This window comes from Natrix helvetica (assembly GCF_964273705.1).
Source record: "Natrix helvetica genome assembly, chromosome: 2".
Lineage (NCBI taxonomy): Eukaryota > Metazoa > Chordata > Lepidosauria > Squamata > Natricidae > Natrix > Natrix helvetica.
Window position 1 is genome coordinate 48,301,566 of NC_138552.1, and position 15,052 is coordinate 48,316,617.

Below are 15,052 nucleotides of genomic sequence, written 5' to 3' on the forward strand. Positions count from 1 at the left end.
GGCATGTCCCTCCTCTCCCAACTTTAGACACCCTTTTTCAGGACTTCCATTTGCAGTAAGAGTTGAAAGAGTCAGAGTGGTCTCTTTTCCCATTGTATGCCAGGTCTCTGACTGCACCAAACAGCTCAGTGAAATTGAAAATATGGTGGGTAATCAGTCAGTTCTTGCTCCCATTTCTCTTGTCATTCACTCCCACTTCCGGCAGCCTGGATATCCACTCTTGCTTTACTGGGAGGTTGCCAAATTGAATAAATTTAATAAATAAAGCCTGATGGGTACTTTGTCAATGCTCTGTACCAAATCAATTGAAAAATGCCCATTCCACATGTTTTACAAGGTAACTTTTGATATACAGCAGGAAATTGCCTGTTTATTGCTTTAAAGACACCTTTAAAATAAGGCTGGAGACACTGAGTGAATACCTTTAATCTTCAGTATAAGAAAGTGAAATTGCATCTTTATAAGATTTAAGAATTTAAAATGAACAGCAGAAAGAAAGACAAGTTTGGGGGTATAGAAAGTTTAAATGAATTAAGAGCTCGGAAAACATTGGAATATTGAACTCTTGAGTATTAAGTCTTTGAAGTTAATTTTAAATAATCAATGCTTTCTTGTGGGAAAGAAAAAAACCTTTTTGATAAAACAAGCAATTTATATGGCATGCAGAACATTTTTTTGAGGAACTGCATTGCAACTTTTTGTGTTATGTTTTCTTGAAAACAGTCTGTTTCTAGATGATGTTACAGAAAAAAGATGTGCAACAAATCCATCTAAAAACAATGTGAATAAGAATTTGAACAAGAGTTTGCCATTAGACATTTAAAAAATGGATGAGGAATTAAGGAAATATAATGATAATTCCCGAGAACAATTAGAATAATTTCCTTTGCTGCACTCACAAAAGTTTTTAAATATTGAAGAAATTCAAAACTAGAATCATCAATCATCTGAATGGATTGAAGACCAAAATTGGTTTATGTCAAAGTTGGTTAATTTAATCAGGGTTAAAATGAGGACATGTTATTCTGAGAGGTTCTTTTTGGATTTTCTGACATCTGGATTGGAAAAACGTTCTGTATTAGATTTGTTTTCAGTTAACATGGTTTTCCCCCCTACAGTTACTTTATGAATCTTAATCTGATAACATTTAAATTGGCTTTATATCTGTCCTTTAAGCTGAAAAATGTTTGTGAGCATGTTCTCTTTAAAGGATAAATTATCCTTCTTTGTCATGTTAAATTTTAATGTTCATACTACAATATTGGAACTACTTATGCCTTCTAAATGTGGACTTGCTTATATGAGTTGAGATATGGAATGTTTATAATGGGACATATAGTTATTTGGTGTGGTTCTCTTTGGACTTTTTGATATCTAGAATGGAAAAATGTTATGTATTTATTGGATTTTAAACTTTTTCTTACAGTTACTTTATGTATTTTAATCTGAAAGGATTTAAACTGACTTTGTATTTAATTGTCTTTCAACTTAAAGTAAAAGATCTTTGTGAGATTGTTCTCTTTAAAGGAGAGATGTCATGTTAAACTTTAGTCTTTTGTTCACACTAGGATCTCCGAACCACTTTATGCCTTTTGAATGTGTTTTTTTCAGCTAAAAGTAATATGTGCAACATTTAATTTTATATATGTTAACTAATGTTATTTTAGCACTCTTTGGGGGCTTTTTGCTGATACCGGATTGGAGCAGATGTTATTGGATTTGCCTTGAGTCAAGAAATGACTTATGGGTGAAGAGCTTTATATCTGTTAAATAAGAGGAGGTGAAGAGATAGCAAAATTGTTTATGCTTTTGCTGAGGTGGAAATTTGCTTTTTTATTTGTTTCGGTCTTTTTTTATTTGTATTCTTTTGTATTTGCTTTCCTGCAAGTTTCTATTTTTTTCTTTTTGTTTGTATTATCTTTTACTAACGTAATTACAATTTTAATAAAATTATTTTAAAAAAATAAGGAATAGAAAGTGGCAGAAGATTCTTCTTTCTTCTTATGTTACAGTCTGGTAAAGGCAGGGCCTAAAAGATAGAACTGAAAGCTGAACTGTCTTCTACTCAAGCAACCCTTGGATACATCCCCAAACATTAAAACTATCCCTTATGATTTCATCAGAATTTGGAGGAAACTGTGAAGAGAGCATACGATCCCACCACTGTGAGAAACATCAGATGTTACAAGTAACAAGAGATAGCTATAATTAAGTCAGCAGCACTGCATGAGCACAAAATTACATGCTGCTATTTATAACAACTATTGTCCCATGGACATACTAAAAACTCTAGGGGCTAGTGGAAATAAGCAATATTATTCAGGAAAATTTCATTTTAATCCCCTAAAAGGAAATGACAACTCCAAGGAGAAACTAGCAAGCCTCCTCCGAGAATTAAGTTCTTAACAGTGAAAATGAGAGCGTAACAAGTTGTATACAAATGATGCAGATAGTCAGTGTATTGTCTCAAATAATGAAAGAGAAGATGCTGAAATAAATACAGGAACATCAGAATGTACAGTTTTAAATTCATTATACTTCAAAAAAATATCAACAAATAGAGGATTTGTTACTCATGGGATACTAGGACATGATCAAGAATTTATGCCAGCAGCTGCATTCATGTTCTGAAAATTCATAACAAAAGCTGAGTAGTTGCACAGAAGTCTCAGTTTTCTTTTCACATTGTACTTTTTATAGCAATCAATGCATGAAGTCTTCTGTGGCCTTGTTCCAAGGGAGCCATTTACTGACTGAAGCTCTCAAGGCACTGATCCACCTGGAAAAAAGGAGAAGTCAAAGCTGATAATTAACTGTATGGAACTTATCTAACTGCAAATTAAAACAAACGTAATTACAACATAATAAATGACATATCAAACATACATTTAAAAAAAACCTGCCTCACCAAGAACAGGAGTTCCCACTCTTGGCAACTTTAAGATGCAAGATCCACTTGCAATATTTTTACATAGCGGTATTACAGATATCTGCATTACCTTGAAATTCATAAGCATTAATACATTCAAGCCAAGAGATGAAAAAATCCTCCTGCTCTTTCACAGAACTGGCTGTACTTTAGCTTGTTTAAATGATTATTCACTTGACTAAATACTTTAAAAAAAATCATCTGAGTTGATGGGTTAAATTCCGATTAAGTCAAGCTTAGTATAAACCCATTTAAATCCACAATATGTAAATTATTTTAATTGGGTCTATGCCAATTAAATATGGCTAAAGCTGAATTCAGTTGACTGTGTGAAAGACTTCTCAAGGGTATAGCTATCTATATCATGAAATAATAATAATAATAATAATAATAATAATAATAATAATAATAATAATAATAATAATAATAATAATAATAATAATAATAATAATAATTTATTTCTTAGCCGCACCCTCTCCCGAAGGACTCGGGGCGGCGTACAATAAAACATATGAAATAAATATATAAACAAGACATACATATTACAAAAACATATACCAAGACATGTACAAGGAGGAGGTCGGCTAATGAATAAAAACAATAAAATACAATGTTTAGAAACCCCTAAATAATTGAATACAATTAAAATACCCAAATAAAAACCCGTCAGGAGCGATATAGTTAGATCAAAGTTGAGCCAGGCCAGCTACTTGGAATAGGTGGGTCTTGAGCTTTATACGAAAGGAGCGGAGGTCAGAGGTATTCCTAATATCCGGAGGGAGGTCATTCCACAGGGCTGGGCCCGCCACGGAGAAGGCTCTACGATACTGTCTGGTGGACGGCACCTGGAGGAGGCCCTCTCTGTGCGAGCGGATTGGTCGCAGGGATGTATGGGGCAGAATACGATCCCGCAAGTAGCTAGGTCCTGAGCCATGGAGCGCTTTAAAGATTGTTATCAAAACCTTGAAACGCACCCGATAGACCACAGGAAGCCAGTGCAGCTCGCGCAGGAACGGTGTCACATGGGAGTACCTAGTACTCCCCATAATTACCCGCGCGGCTGCGTTCTGGACCAACTGTAGTCTCCGGGTGCATTTCAAGGGAAGCCCCATGTAGAGAGTGTTACAGTAGTCCAAGCGAGACGTCACCAGCGCATGAGTGACTGTGCGTAAGGCATCCCGGTCCAGAGATACACATCCCTTTTAAAGATTAATATATCTTTAGGTTTATTATGCCAGCCTTTGCTATCACAATAACTCCAAAATCCCTACTAGCGTTGATTGAAGGGAACTGAAATCTAACACTTGTGGAGAATACCAAGTCTTCTGTATACAGGATATTCTATGAAAGCATAAAAGGCAGGGGTGAAATTCAGCAGGTTCTGACAGGTTCTGGATAACCAGTAGCGGTAATTTGGAGTAGTTCAGAGAACCGGCAAATACCACCTCTGGCTGGCCCCAGAGTGAGGTGGGAATGGAGATTTTGCAGTATCCTTCCCCTGGAGTGGGGAGGGAATGGGGATTTTGCAGTATCCTTTTCCTGGAGTGGGAAGGGAATGGAAATTTTGCAGTATAGAGATTTTGCAGCATCCTTCCCCTGCCATGCCCACCAAGCCATGCCCACAGAACCGGTAGTAAAAAAAAAATTGAATTTCACCACTGATAAAAGGGCAAGATAATGTTTTGGGGTGCAGTGAACAGAGGAATATTACAAAGTGGGCTTGGTTTTGTTATAGTTTGGCTTAGTTTTCATGACTCAAACAGGACAGACTCTGTCCTTAAGTCATTTCTGAGTACATATGAGAGAAAAAGAATTTTTGGGTGTGTGTGTGTGTGTTACATTGTCACTTAGATCTAAGGTTGTCCAGCCTGGCTTAAGAATTTCTCCAGGAAAACTTAGGTCATAATCAGTTCATTAATCTTTAATACCTGGTAGGATCATTGTTTTGAAGAACGGATCTAATCATTTGCAGATCTCCTAGCATTTCTATGAATGTATCCTAGACTACTTAATATTTGAAAGGCATCTTTTGTTTTCCCCCCACAAAGAGCTTACATTTCTTCATTTGTTCTTGGACTTGATCCAAAGTTACCATTTACTCAGGCAGAACTTTAAAGGAAGACTGTGCTGTGGAACTATTAAATTACATTTTGTCAGCAGATTTCACTGCACTCTCTTAGTGCTTCTACGATTTTTCAATGCTAAATGTTAGATTAAAGTACAAGGGTAATAGTAACTCAATTAGAGCTATTGTATACAGTAACGTGCTGCATTTATTTGCAATTGGATATTACATAAGATATTTCTTTGCATGCACAACATGAAGAGTACTCTTAATATTTGTTTATAGATATGTAAGTTTATATATAGAGATAAAGATTTTTAAAACCCATTTTATATAAATTCATAAAATCTGTCAGTTGTGGATAATGCTTCTATTCGATGAAGTGAGTTGCAGCCCATGACAACTACAAAATATATCTTTAAAGACCAACATATTTTTATTTGAAAACAATTAGAGCTTCCTTTAAAATAATTACGCTTTTCCATAATTTATCCCTGCCTCCATATTTGTAAGAGAGATATAGTAATAGTATTCATACTTTGAGAGCCAATTTGGTGTAGTAGTCAAGGCACCAGACTAGAAACCGGAAGACTGTAGATTTTAGTTCTGCCTTAGGTATACGCTGAGTGACCTTGGGCCAATCCTTATATACAGTGGTGAAATTCAATTTTTTTTACTATAGGTTCTGGGGGGGTGGCTTGGTGGGTGTGACAGAGGAAGGATACTGCAAAATCCCCATTCCCTCCCCATTCCTGGGGGAAGGATATTGCAAAATCTCTATTCCCATCCTACTCTGGGGCCAGGCAGAAGTGGTATTTGTCGGTTCTCCGAACTACTCAAAATTTCCGCTACCAGTTCTCCAGAACCTGCTGAATTGCACCTCTGAGTATATCAATAAAATAAAGCAATTTAAAGGAAATTTTTCCAAATCATTTTGAACTTCTGTGTAGTTTTTTCTGCACATACAGTAAAGTATAAACAGGCAACTAGAAATATACTAGAGGAAAAAAAAATAAGCAAATAGTTGGAAAAAAGATGAAATGATTTACCGTTGGTTTTCATTGACACTTTCGGCACATAAGTAGAAAGTAGTAAACTCTTCTGAAGGCGGCTTTACTTCAATCACAGATCTTCTGGAACCAAGGCTTTGTTCACTCACAGTGTAGCCCTGCAAATAAATGCCCCCTAAAAAAAATAAGATAATAAGTAAATGGCAAGAGTAGCATAGAACTAGGAGTTACTCTCTCTCAAGAGACGGTATCACCAGTATGAGGAAAATGAACATATGAATCTTGGCTTTGAGGAGATATGAAAGAAAAATCTGGAAAAAAATTATAAAATATATAAACATGACTAACTTAAGCTACATTTAATTATTATTTATTTATTTAAAAATTTAATTTCTCTGACTAGTCACTCAGCCACGAATCTCTGGGAAGCTTATGAAAGTTAAAACAACAAAGTCACAATCATGACCACAGAGATAACTGCCCTCTTGGAGCCCATGAGAAGATTTGCGTAACAGAAAGGACCCAAAGCACGCCACAGTTCTGGGGGATCCCACAAGCCAGGGCCCTTGGCTGTGATTGCTATCTTCTGCCAAAAGTGACTGACAAATGCAACACAAAAATGGGTTTTCTGCCTGGAAGACTCCTGAAATGGGCTGAAAGGCATATATATATATATGTATGTATATGTATATATATATATAGCTCACTACTCCCTCTTTCTGTCATTCGGCAGAAACCCATCCAGGCAGAAAACCATATTTTTATTTTTAATACAACACACACACACACGTATGTATGTATGTATGTATGTATGTATGTATGGGTGTGTGTGTGTGTGTGTGTATGTATGTATGTATACATATACATATACATATACATATACATATACATATACATATACATATACATATACATATACATATACATATATACATACATACATACATACATACATACATACATACATACATATATATATATATATATATATATATATATATATATATATACGCACACTGAAATAGTACAGAGAAAACAATAATGAAAGAGAAAAATAAGAGAAAAGGTACAATAATATATATTACATATATGTATGTTCTAAGCCATGTGGTTATGGCCATCATCTACACATCTACACTTCTCTATATTTCACAGAAACTTTTTTCGGCTCTAATATACACAGATGCTAAATAGAAGGCTGTCCTCACACATTTAGCATATGGAAGATGCAATCAGCTGTCCCATTCGCGATAATCATTTCTAAATATGTATGTTATAAAACTACCTTACATATATTAAGAAGGATAGAAAATAAATCAGTGGGAGAAGATCACTGCTTTTTCTAGCACAATTCAAAAGGCTATGGAAGTTTATATAAGATTAGAATTATAGTATTACCATTAACACAATATTACAAGGTATTATAAACTATTTCATGTAACTCAGGGAGAAACAAACTATTTCTTTAAAGAGAAAAAAAGGATGCAAGACAGAAAGGCAGAGCCACCTACCAACAGCATGTGTAGACCGTATGCTAGCATAAAAATATAAACAGCCATCTTTCAAAATGCAATAATGTTGAACCCATATATTCTTGGTTTTGTCCAGCTGGTGGAGGAGCCCCAGGCACTCTGGATTTTTGATAGCAAGTGGTGGAAGGCTTGTATTATGCATGGTGACATCTTCCCACACATGGTTCTGTATGTCAACATTAGAAAATAAGTCAATTTTTCCCACTTGTACAGAAATTGCTGACATGAAAACATCTCTACGTGTATTTAAAAGTGGACTAATCAAATATTTGTTCAGTATGCAACAAATACCTTTCATTTTTAGGGCTAAACGTCTGTCATATCCAATTTGTGTTCTTCTATCACAAGAACTTCTACTACATTCAATTCTTAAACATCATTACATTTGCTTGTAAGTGACCATTTCAAGAAATGCTTATTTGATATATTGAGAAATACATCTAATGGCAGTAGAAATTTTGCTTAATTAGTGAAATGAAGGTATTTCTTGATTCAACTGATAATTATTCAACATGCTTCCTAAATAGAGCCCTTAAATGAGGTAATTAAAATGTAACCCCAGAAACTATTTTTAGGCATCAACATTCACTCTGGAGCATGCTTATAAATCAATTTCATGACATCTAAGGCTCTTGAAAAAAAAATCATTTATCATAAATTCCTGTGGATTGCAGCTGATAAAGCAGCTCTAATCAATGACATTTTATTGCACATAGGTTTCCAAGTCTTTAAAATGTCACAGAAGTTTGAGAGGTTTCTAAGGGGCAGCTCCGTCATGGACACAGTAAGATGATTGAGCATCCAGTTGCAGTTATTTCTCACTGTCAAGGATGAGTAATGTAACACCGACTCATGTTTCAACCCTGAGCTGAAATACTCATAAACCATTTGCATTTATTATGGTTTGTTGCAGTCAGCCAGATATTCAGACTAGATTTGGCTTTTTATCCAATTATTTCAATTCTTCCCAAGGATCTGGGGATATGCAGATGTTGATGTTTGATGGGGTTACAAATATCGTTCAGGATGTAAGCTGTTCTGAGTAAAGCTGCCTTTTGCAATTTGCTGTTGGTGATTTTGTTAATGCCAATGGTGTTCAAATGGCTCAAATCTCATTGTTTTGGGATTGCACCCACGGAGTTTTTATTACCATCGGTGCTACCTTTGCTTTGTTCTGCCACAATTGCTCTATTTCTATTTGAAGCTCTTTGTATTTTGTTATCTTTTCCTTTTCTATTATGACTCTTTTTTCCAGACAGAAAATAAGTGATAAGCTACTTCTGAGAAAGAGCATAATTCTTATTGGCACATTTAAGGGATCACCGATTACTGTACGAAACAAGCATGCATAAAAGGCTTTGAGCCAATTTAATGTAACAGTTAAGTTATCAAGTTAGAAACCAGGAGACTGAGTTTTAGTCTTGCCTTAGGCCAGAAAGACCTAGGGTAACTTTGAGGCAATCACGCTTTCTTAGCCCACAACTTCAGGTTTCGAAAACAAGCTGGTCAATCAATTCTTGTTGTAATCAATGGATCAATACTCAATTAATAAAAAAGTGGGGGGCTGCATGTGTGGGAAAACACTAGGAAGAAAACAAAATGGCTATGATAAGGCCATTAATTCCAGAAGTTTATTTTTTATTGCATTTACTGGCCATCCCTCTTGAGATACTCTGGAAGGCTTATGAGTATGTATGTGTGTATGTGTTTGTATACAGTACATGCTAGGCGTAGGTTCCTGAACTGGTTAGTACCAGTTCCCTGAGTGCGCGCCAGCTGTGCATTGCTTGCACATGCACATTTGACTAAAATTGCTCTGCATATTTGCAGAACCATGCAGCAATGGCAGAAGACACCGGAGAACTGGTTCAGGGGCATGTCAGGCCTGGGTCACTGCCGATTCTGTGATCCAGGCCTGAATTCTACTACCGGTTCAGCCGAACTGGGCCGAACTGGTAACAACCCACCTCTGGTACATGCATACATACATACACACACACGGAGTGAATTGGAGAGAATGTCAAACCCTGAAGATCCCACAGATGAGGAGTCATACAGCATCTCTCCCTACTGATCAACACTAATTGAAATCAAACAAAGAATGGAGGAGAACCACTGTAAAACAATGCCTCTCACCCCAATCCCAGATGCTGATCCAAAAAAATATAGTGATTGATGGTAATGAAAATTGCAAAACATCAAGGCACATGAGGATGCATGGATCATCCCATCCAATTTCCATCCCAAATCCTACGTCCTTCCAGTCTTAATAAAAGAAGGTTGGAGACCAGACAATAGTTGTTCAGAATTGTTTGGTCTGGGTTTTTGAGGAAAGTGTGGATTAGAATTTCTTCAAAACCAATGGTGCCACCTTCTCAAAAAAGCTGACACCCTTTCTATATAATCAGTTACAGGTCACTTCCAGGTGACTATCCAGGAGGACGTGATCTAGCAAGTACATGTGTCAAGGTAACAGATTCAAGAACAGATCGAAGACCTTTGTCCATTTCCTCAGAAGCACAGAATAAAACACATTTGAGATAACCCCACAAGGCTTTTGCCCCAGACACTTCCACTGGAACTGACCAGTTGGACTCCAATACTGAGATGGGCCGAGCAAGTTTATTTGTAAAATATCCGGAATATTCCTCATAAGAGTCCTAGAGATGATACTATGGCCTGTTGTTCCTCATCAGCACCTGAGTTGTTATACCCTGCTAGGCAGGGTACTAGCAAACACAATGAGGATGGAGAAATGAGAACATTTAAAAATCTTTATAACTACACATGCTTGGTCATATTCATTCTTAGTCTTCCTCCAACAGTGATCCAGGCATCTCTTTATATACTTTATTTGCTGAGTTCTTCAAAAAAATCAAGACATATCCCAATATTGGCACAGGGTGAGAGGCTGTGTAGGGGCAATCTGATCTAAGACCCCAGCAACGTACATATTTCAGGATGTCATCTCAGCCAAACAGCCCACCAGACCCTCAGGGATCTCAAATTCTTTCTGGAACCCTATTGTATCAGAACTCTGCGCCTTGCAGTGTGGGTGGCACCAGTGACCTTAAAAGTAAATCGGAAAGTGATCTGACCTTGACAATGGATTGATGATTATGTTTTCCAAACCTAGATCATGTAAACTGCCCCAAGACAAAAACTAGCTTTAGTGTTCCACTTTTAGTATGCTTGGACCTGATGACTTGAACAGGTCCATAGTTGCCATGGAAACCATGACCTACTAAGCTACTCCAAACTTAATGTCACTGGGCAGCAAATTGAAATTTCCAAGTATTGCTAGGCTAAGGGTTTCAATCATCAACCCAGCAATGGAACCAAAAGCTCAGGCAGGAAAGATATTATGCAACAGGGAAGATAGTACAACAACAACAGTCTCTGATAGTCTCAGATTTGGTTATCTGCAGGGCAGATCCTCTGAGGGTCAACATAAAACCAAAGTAGCCACATCTCAGAGAGGGGAAAGACCTGTGTTGGCCTACCCAGATTTCAATGATACAAACCAGGTCAGCTCTCTCATCCATTATCAAATCATGTCTAAGGACAGCTTTATTACAGAGTGATCTGGCATTCAACAGCCAGAATCGTAGCCAGTTGTAATGTGGCTTTTAGAGGAGTTCCTATGTTGGATATTGGGATTGTAATTCAAACAGTGAGTTTGGTATCTTTAAAAGTGATCGACCCCCAGCATCCCTTCATATCTGCCCCGAGGTTCCAGTTTCCCCTAACCTCTATATCAAAGAATAAATTTACTTTTAGTATTTTAAAAATCATATTACCTGATGAATAGGATGTGCAGCTTTTTCCATGATATCTACCCACCTTTGGGAAGAAAATACAAAAAAGTATAGTTTTGTCTGGAAGAAAAGAGTTATGCATTGACTAACAGCAATTGAAAGGCTTATGCAAGAAAAGATTGAAGCCTCTTGAGCTGCACACTTTTGATATTTCTCTACTTATTTAGTCCAAAAGAATGGATGGTAACTCACTGGAACACCTAGTTCTTTCTCTGAGCTTTGAATTTAGCATACACATTTGCTCAAGTGAGTGAGTTTGATGTGGTGGTTAAGGCATATAATTAGAATCTGGGAGAGTGTGAGTTAAAGCCACTCCACCCCTTGCCCCTGATATGAAGCTAACTGGATAAATTTGGGCCAATCACTGGCAGGCAATTCTATGAAGCAAGCAATGGCAAACCACTTCCAAAAATATTGACAAGGTAACTGCAAGAACTAAACCAGGTAGTTACCGTGAGTCAACATTGACTCAAAGCACCAAGCAAACAAACAAACCCCCGTTGCGCTGTTGTGCGCGAGTAGAGCAGTTAAGGTTATCTAGAGCCAGGTAATAAAACAAATCTGTTTTATTACGAAACCTGCTTTGAAGTAAAGCTTGCTGCCTCATTGTGAGGGTGTGGAGAGGAGAAGGAAGAATATTTTGTTCTTTCAGTAGGTAGAAGGCTGAAGACAGAGCTAAAAGTAACAATCTTTCAATCAGATAAACACAGAGTACAGGTAGCCCTCAACTAGCAACTGCCTTGTTTAATAATTGTTTGCAATAATGATAATGATTAAAAAGTAACTTTATGACCATCTTCACATTGCAAAGCAAAAGAAAGGTGAAGTTCATAGCCACAATTACAGTTTCATTTAGAAACCACTTCACTTAACCACCCAGTTACTGGTTCTGGTTGTGGTCACTTAATGAGGGCTATCTGTAGAGACAGAGTGGAATGAAATGAATATTCCTTGCTATTAACTTGATCATCAGTACTGCTAGTGGTCAGTAACAGGGATGGTGCTTCTGTGTGTGTGTGTGTGTGTGTGTGTGTGTGTTAATATAGAGGAAAGCATTACATCGTTCTTGTGCTTCTGAATTTTCGATAGAGCTCTTGAAAAAAAAAAAAGAATCTTGGACCAGATATAACTCTTGATGTGATCTGACAGAACTGCTACATTAAAAGAGAAATGATTCCACCCTCCCCCCCCAAAAAAACCCCACCACCCGACTGGGAATAACAAAATGCTAACAGAGACAATCCTTGCCAGTGAAAGAGAGAACTGTAATTAAGTCTGAGTGCCATATGTTAGTTCTCCCTCCCGTCCACAACAGGCTGATGAGTATTCCTGTTACATAACTTAATAAATGCAACACACACAAAAAGAGAAAACATGCTAATTTAGTGAGTGGAATGTACTGTACCTCTTCATTTCTTGGGCTGATGTAGCGCGGAAATAAAAAACCCTGTTTCCAGCCCGAGGAACACATTTAAATGCAAAAGGCTTGCCCAGGCTGTTATCCATGCCAATTTCAGCACCTTCAACATTTGTTACTTCCAGTGGTCTGCATTTTCCTTCGTCCTACAACAAAACCAACACATTCAAGCTTGAAGAGTGCTTATGATGCAACTTTAATTGCCAGAGGATGAAAGGCAAAGTCTTGCTTATGTAGCAAGACTTGTTTATCTAATCCCATTTTAGACAAATTGTGAAACACTTATACTTCTATCTAATGTTCCTACACATAGGATATCTCAATATTCTATATTTTCTAATAGCACAGCTTGGAAAGAGGAGGCCAATTCCTCCGGCCATGTTCCTCCACTTTCATTATCAGTGCCATGATAATATTTTTAAAGTTTACAGACTATGCTGGATGACAATGGGCCACATAATGTTGCCTTGTTGTGATCAAAAATAAATATTTTCAGGCTAGTTGGACAATAGTAATTTGATTTTATAATTGACAGGTTATTGCAACATGTTTGTAAATCAATCGTGGTTCCCAAATAAAGTCAGAAAATAAAGTTTAAATAAGCAACTAGTCCAATATGGAGTTGAAATTGAATAGGATTTAAATGTGATAGACTGGGGATATCAGATCTTGTCCCTCCTCCCTTATTAAGCAAACCGATCTCCTGCGATTGAATTTAAGAAGAGTGATTAGGACAGGGGTGTCCAAACTTGGGAACTTTAAGACTTGTGGACTTCAACTCTCAGAATTCCCCAGCCAGCCTGGCTGGGGAATTCTGAGAGTTGAAGTCCACAAGTCTTAAAGTTCCCAAGTTTGGACACCCCTGGATTAGGAGAAAAAAAATCCCTTCAAAATGTTATGCAGGTTCTGTTTCATGAGCAATCAATCTTTCTTTCTCAATCTTGGTCATTTTACATGCTGGTGTATATTTAATCGAAGAGGTAGCAGGAACAAACATAACTCAAAACCTTTGTAATCAAATATATATATTTATAATTGAGAGAGGGAGGGATCTCAAATTGAATAGTATTATAGTCAGCATTCATAACATTTTTAAATAAACTTTTTCTCTGTCAAATGCCCTGGCTCCCAATTTGCCTCTGGATACAATTCAAGATGCTATATTACTTATAAATCTCTATACGGCGTGGAACTAGAGTATTTATATGGCTTTTTTTAGCTGTAGGAAAGTGTTTTTTTTTTTTAAATAAAGACACTACATCTGGGTTGAATAAATTAAGAAAACCATTTGATTACAGCAAAACATTAGAATTTGTTTTTTTTAGAAACATCGCAGTTTCAAGTTATTTTCCTCTAGGAGTTCTGTAAGACTAAATTGCAATTCAAGGTTCATTGATCAAACAATATCATACGGATTTAGCAAAGTACTGTGAAAACTGTACATAGTATGGTATTTCACATTTTATAAATACAGAATAAAATTTGAGTACAATGTGTATGTTTTACTTTATTGAATTTTAGTTTACTGTTTCGTTCCAACTTCATTTCTAGTCCACAGTCCCTTGAAATCATTTGAAAATTGGCCATGTGTTCATGTTCAATTCTCTAACTTTTGAACACTGTGTACGCACATCGCTATCAGTTTCTTTCAGCTGACCAATTGGATGATGAGAAATCATCATTCAGTTAATGCTTTCCCTCAAGCTACTGCAGCACTTAATAAAAATACATTGAGATTGCTAATTTAAACTGGTGACATTGCATAAATATATATTGGTCCAGAAATGCTGCTGGAACAAAGCAAATATAGAAAGGCTTTAGAATGGCTCTTAAGTCTACTTAAGTCTGGCTTAATTTTATTTAGTACTCATAGAAAATATGGTAAGTTAATTGTATTTGTGTGTGTGTGTGTGTGTGTGTCTGTAAACATATAATTTGTGCAAAAGTGTCCAGTTGTAAAAAGTTCATTTTCAGATTCTGAGGAAGTTTCTGATAAATTATTGAATTTGATGTACAGCTTTCCTACGTAAAAACTAGAGTTAATATTTTATTTAAAAGTTTGGCTAGAGAAATTCTTAGAAAACAGTTCACTTCAAATGCTTAGGCATTTATACACACAGACACACATACAAATCTTGTGGTTAATTCTAGCCAGATAACTGTAGTTTCAGAAGGCATTTTATTTATATATTATTATATTTAGCTAAAATAAAACTGGACAGCTGTGATTTCATCAATGTGAAGAGTTTTATTTGATGCTTGCACAGTACATTTCTTCTTT

At 36.5% G+C, this 15,052-nt stretch overlaps 1 protein-coding gene across 1 annotated transcript in view; it reads right to left on the reverse strand.

The window, feature by feature from the left end:
* Window positions 1-2,324: 2,324 nt before the first annotated feature.
* LOC309386597 (uncharacterized protein) overlaps window positions 2,325-15,052 on the reverse strand; it is a 44,697-nt gene continuing 31,969 nt past the window's right edge. The window contains exons 7-11 of the mRNA XM_081942167.1: window positions 12,760-12,917; window positions 11,337-11,379; window positions 7,516-7,702; window positions 6,044-6,179; window positions 2,325-2,779 (exon numbers count right to left, since the gene is read on the reverse strand). Of these exons, the coding sequence (XP_081798293.1) occupies window positions 2,704-2,779; window positions 6,044-6,179; window positions 7,516-7,702; window positions 11,337-11,379; window positions 12,760-12,917 (600 nt within the window). The 3' untranslated portion in view covers window positions 2,325-2,703. The remainder of the gene's footprint in view (window positions 2,780-6,043; window positions 6,180-7,515; window positions 7,703-11,336; window positions 11,380-12,759; window positions 12,918-15,052) is intronic.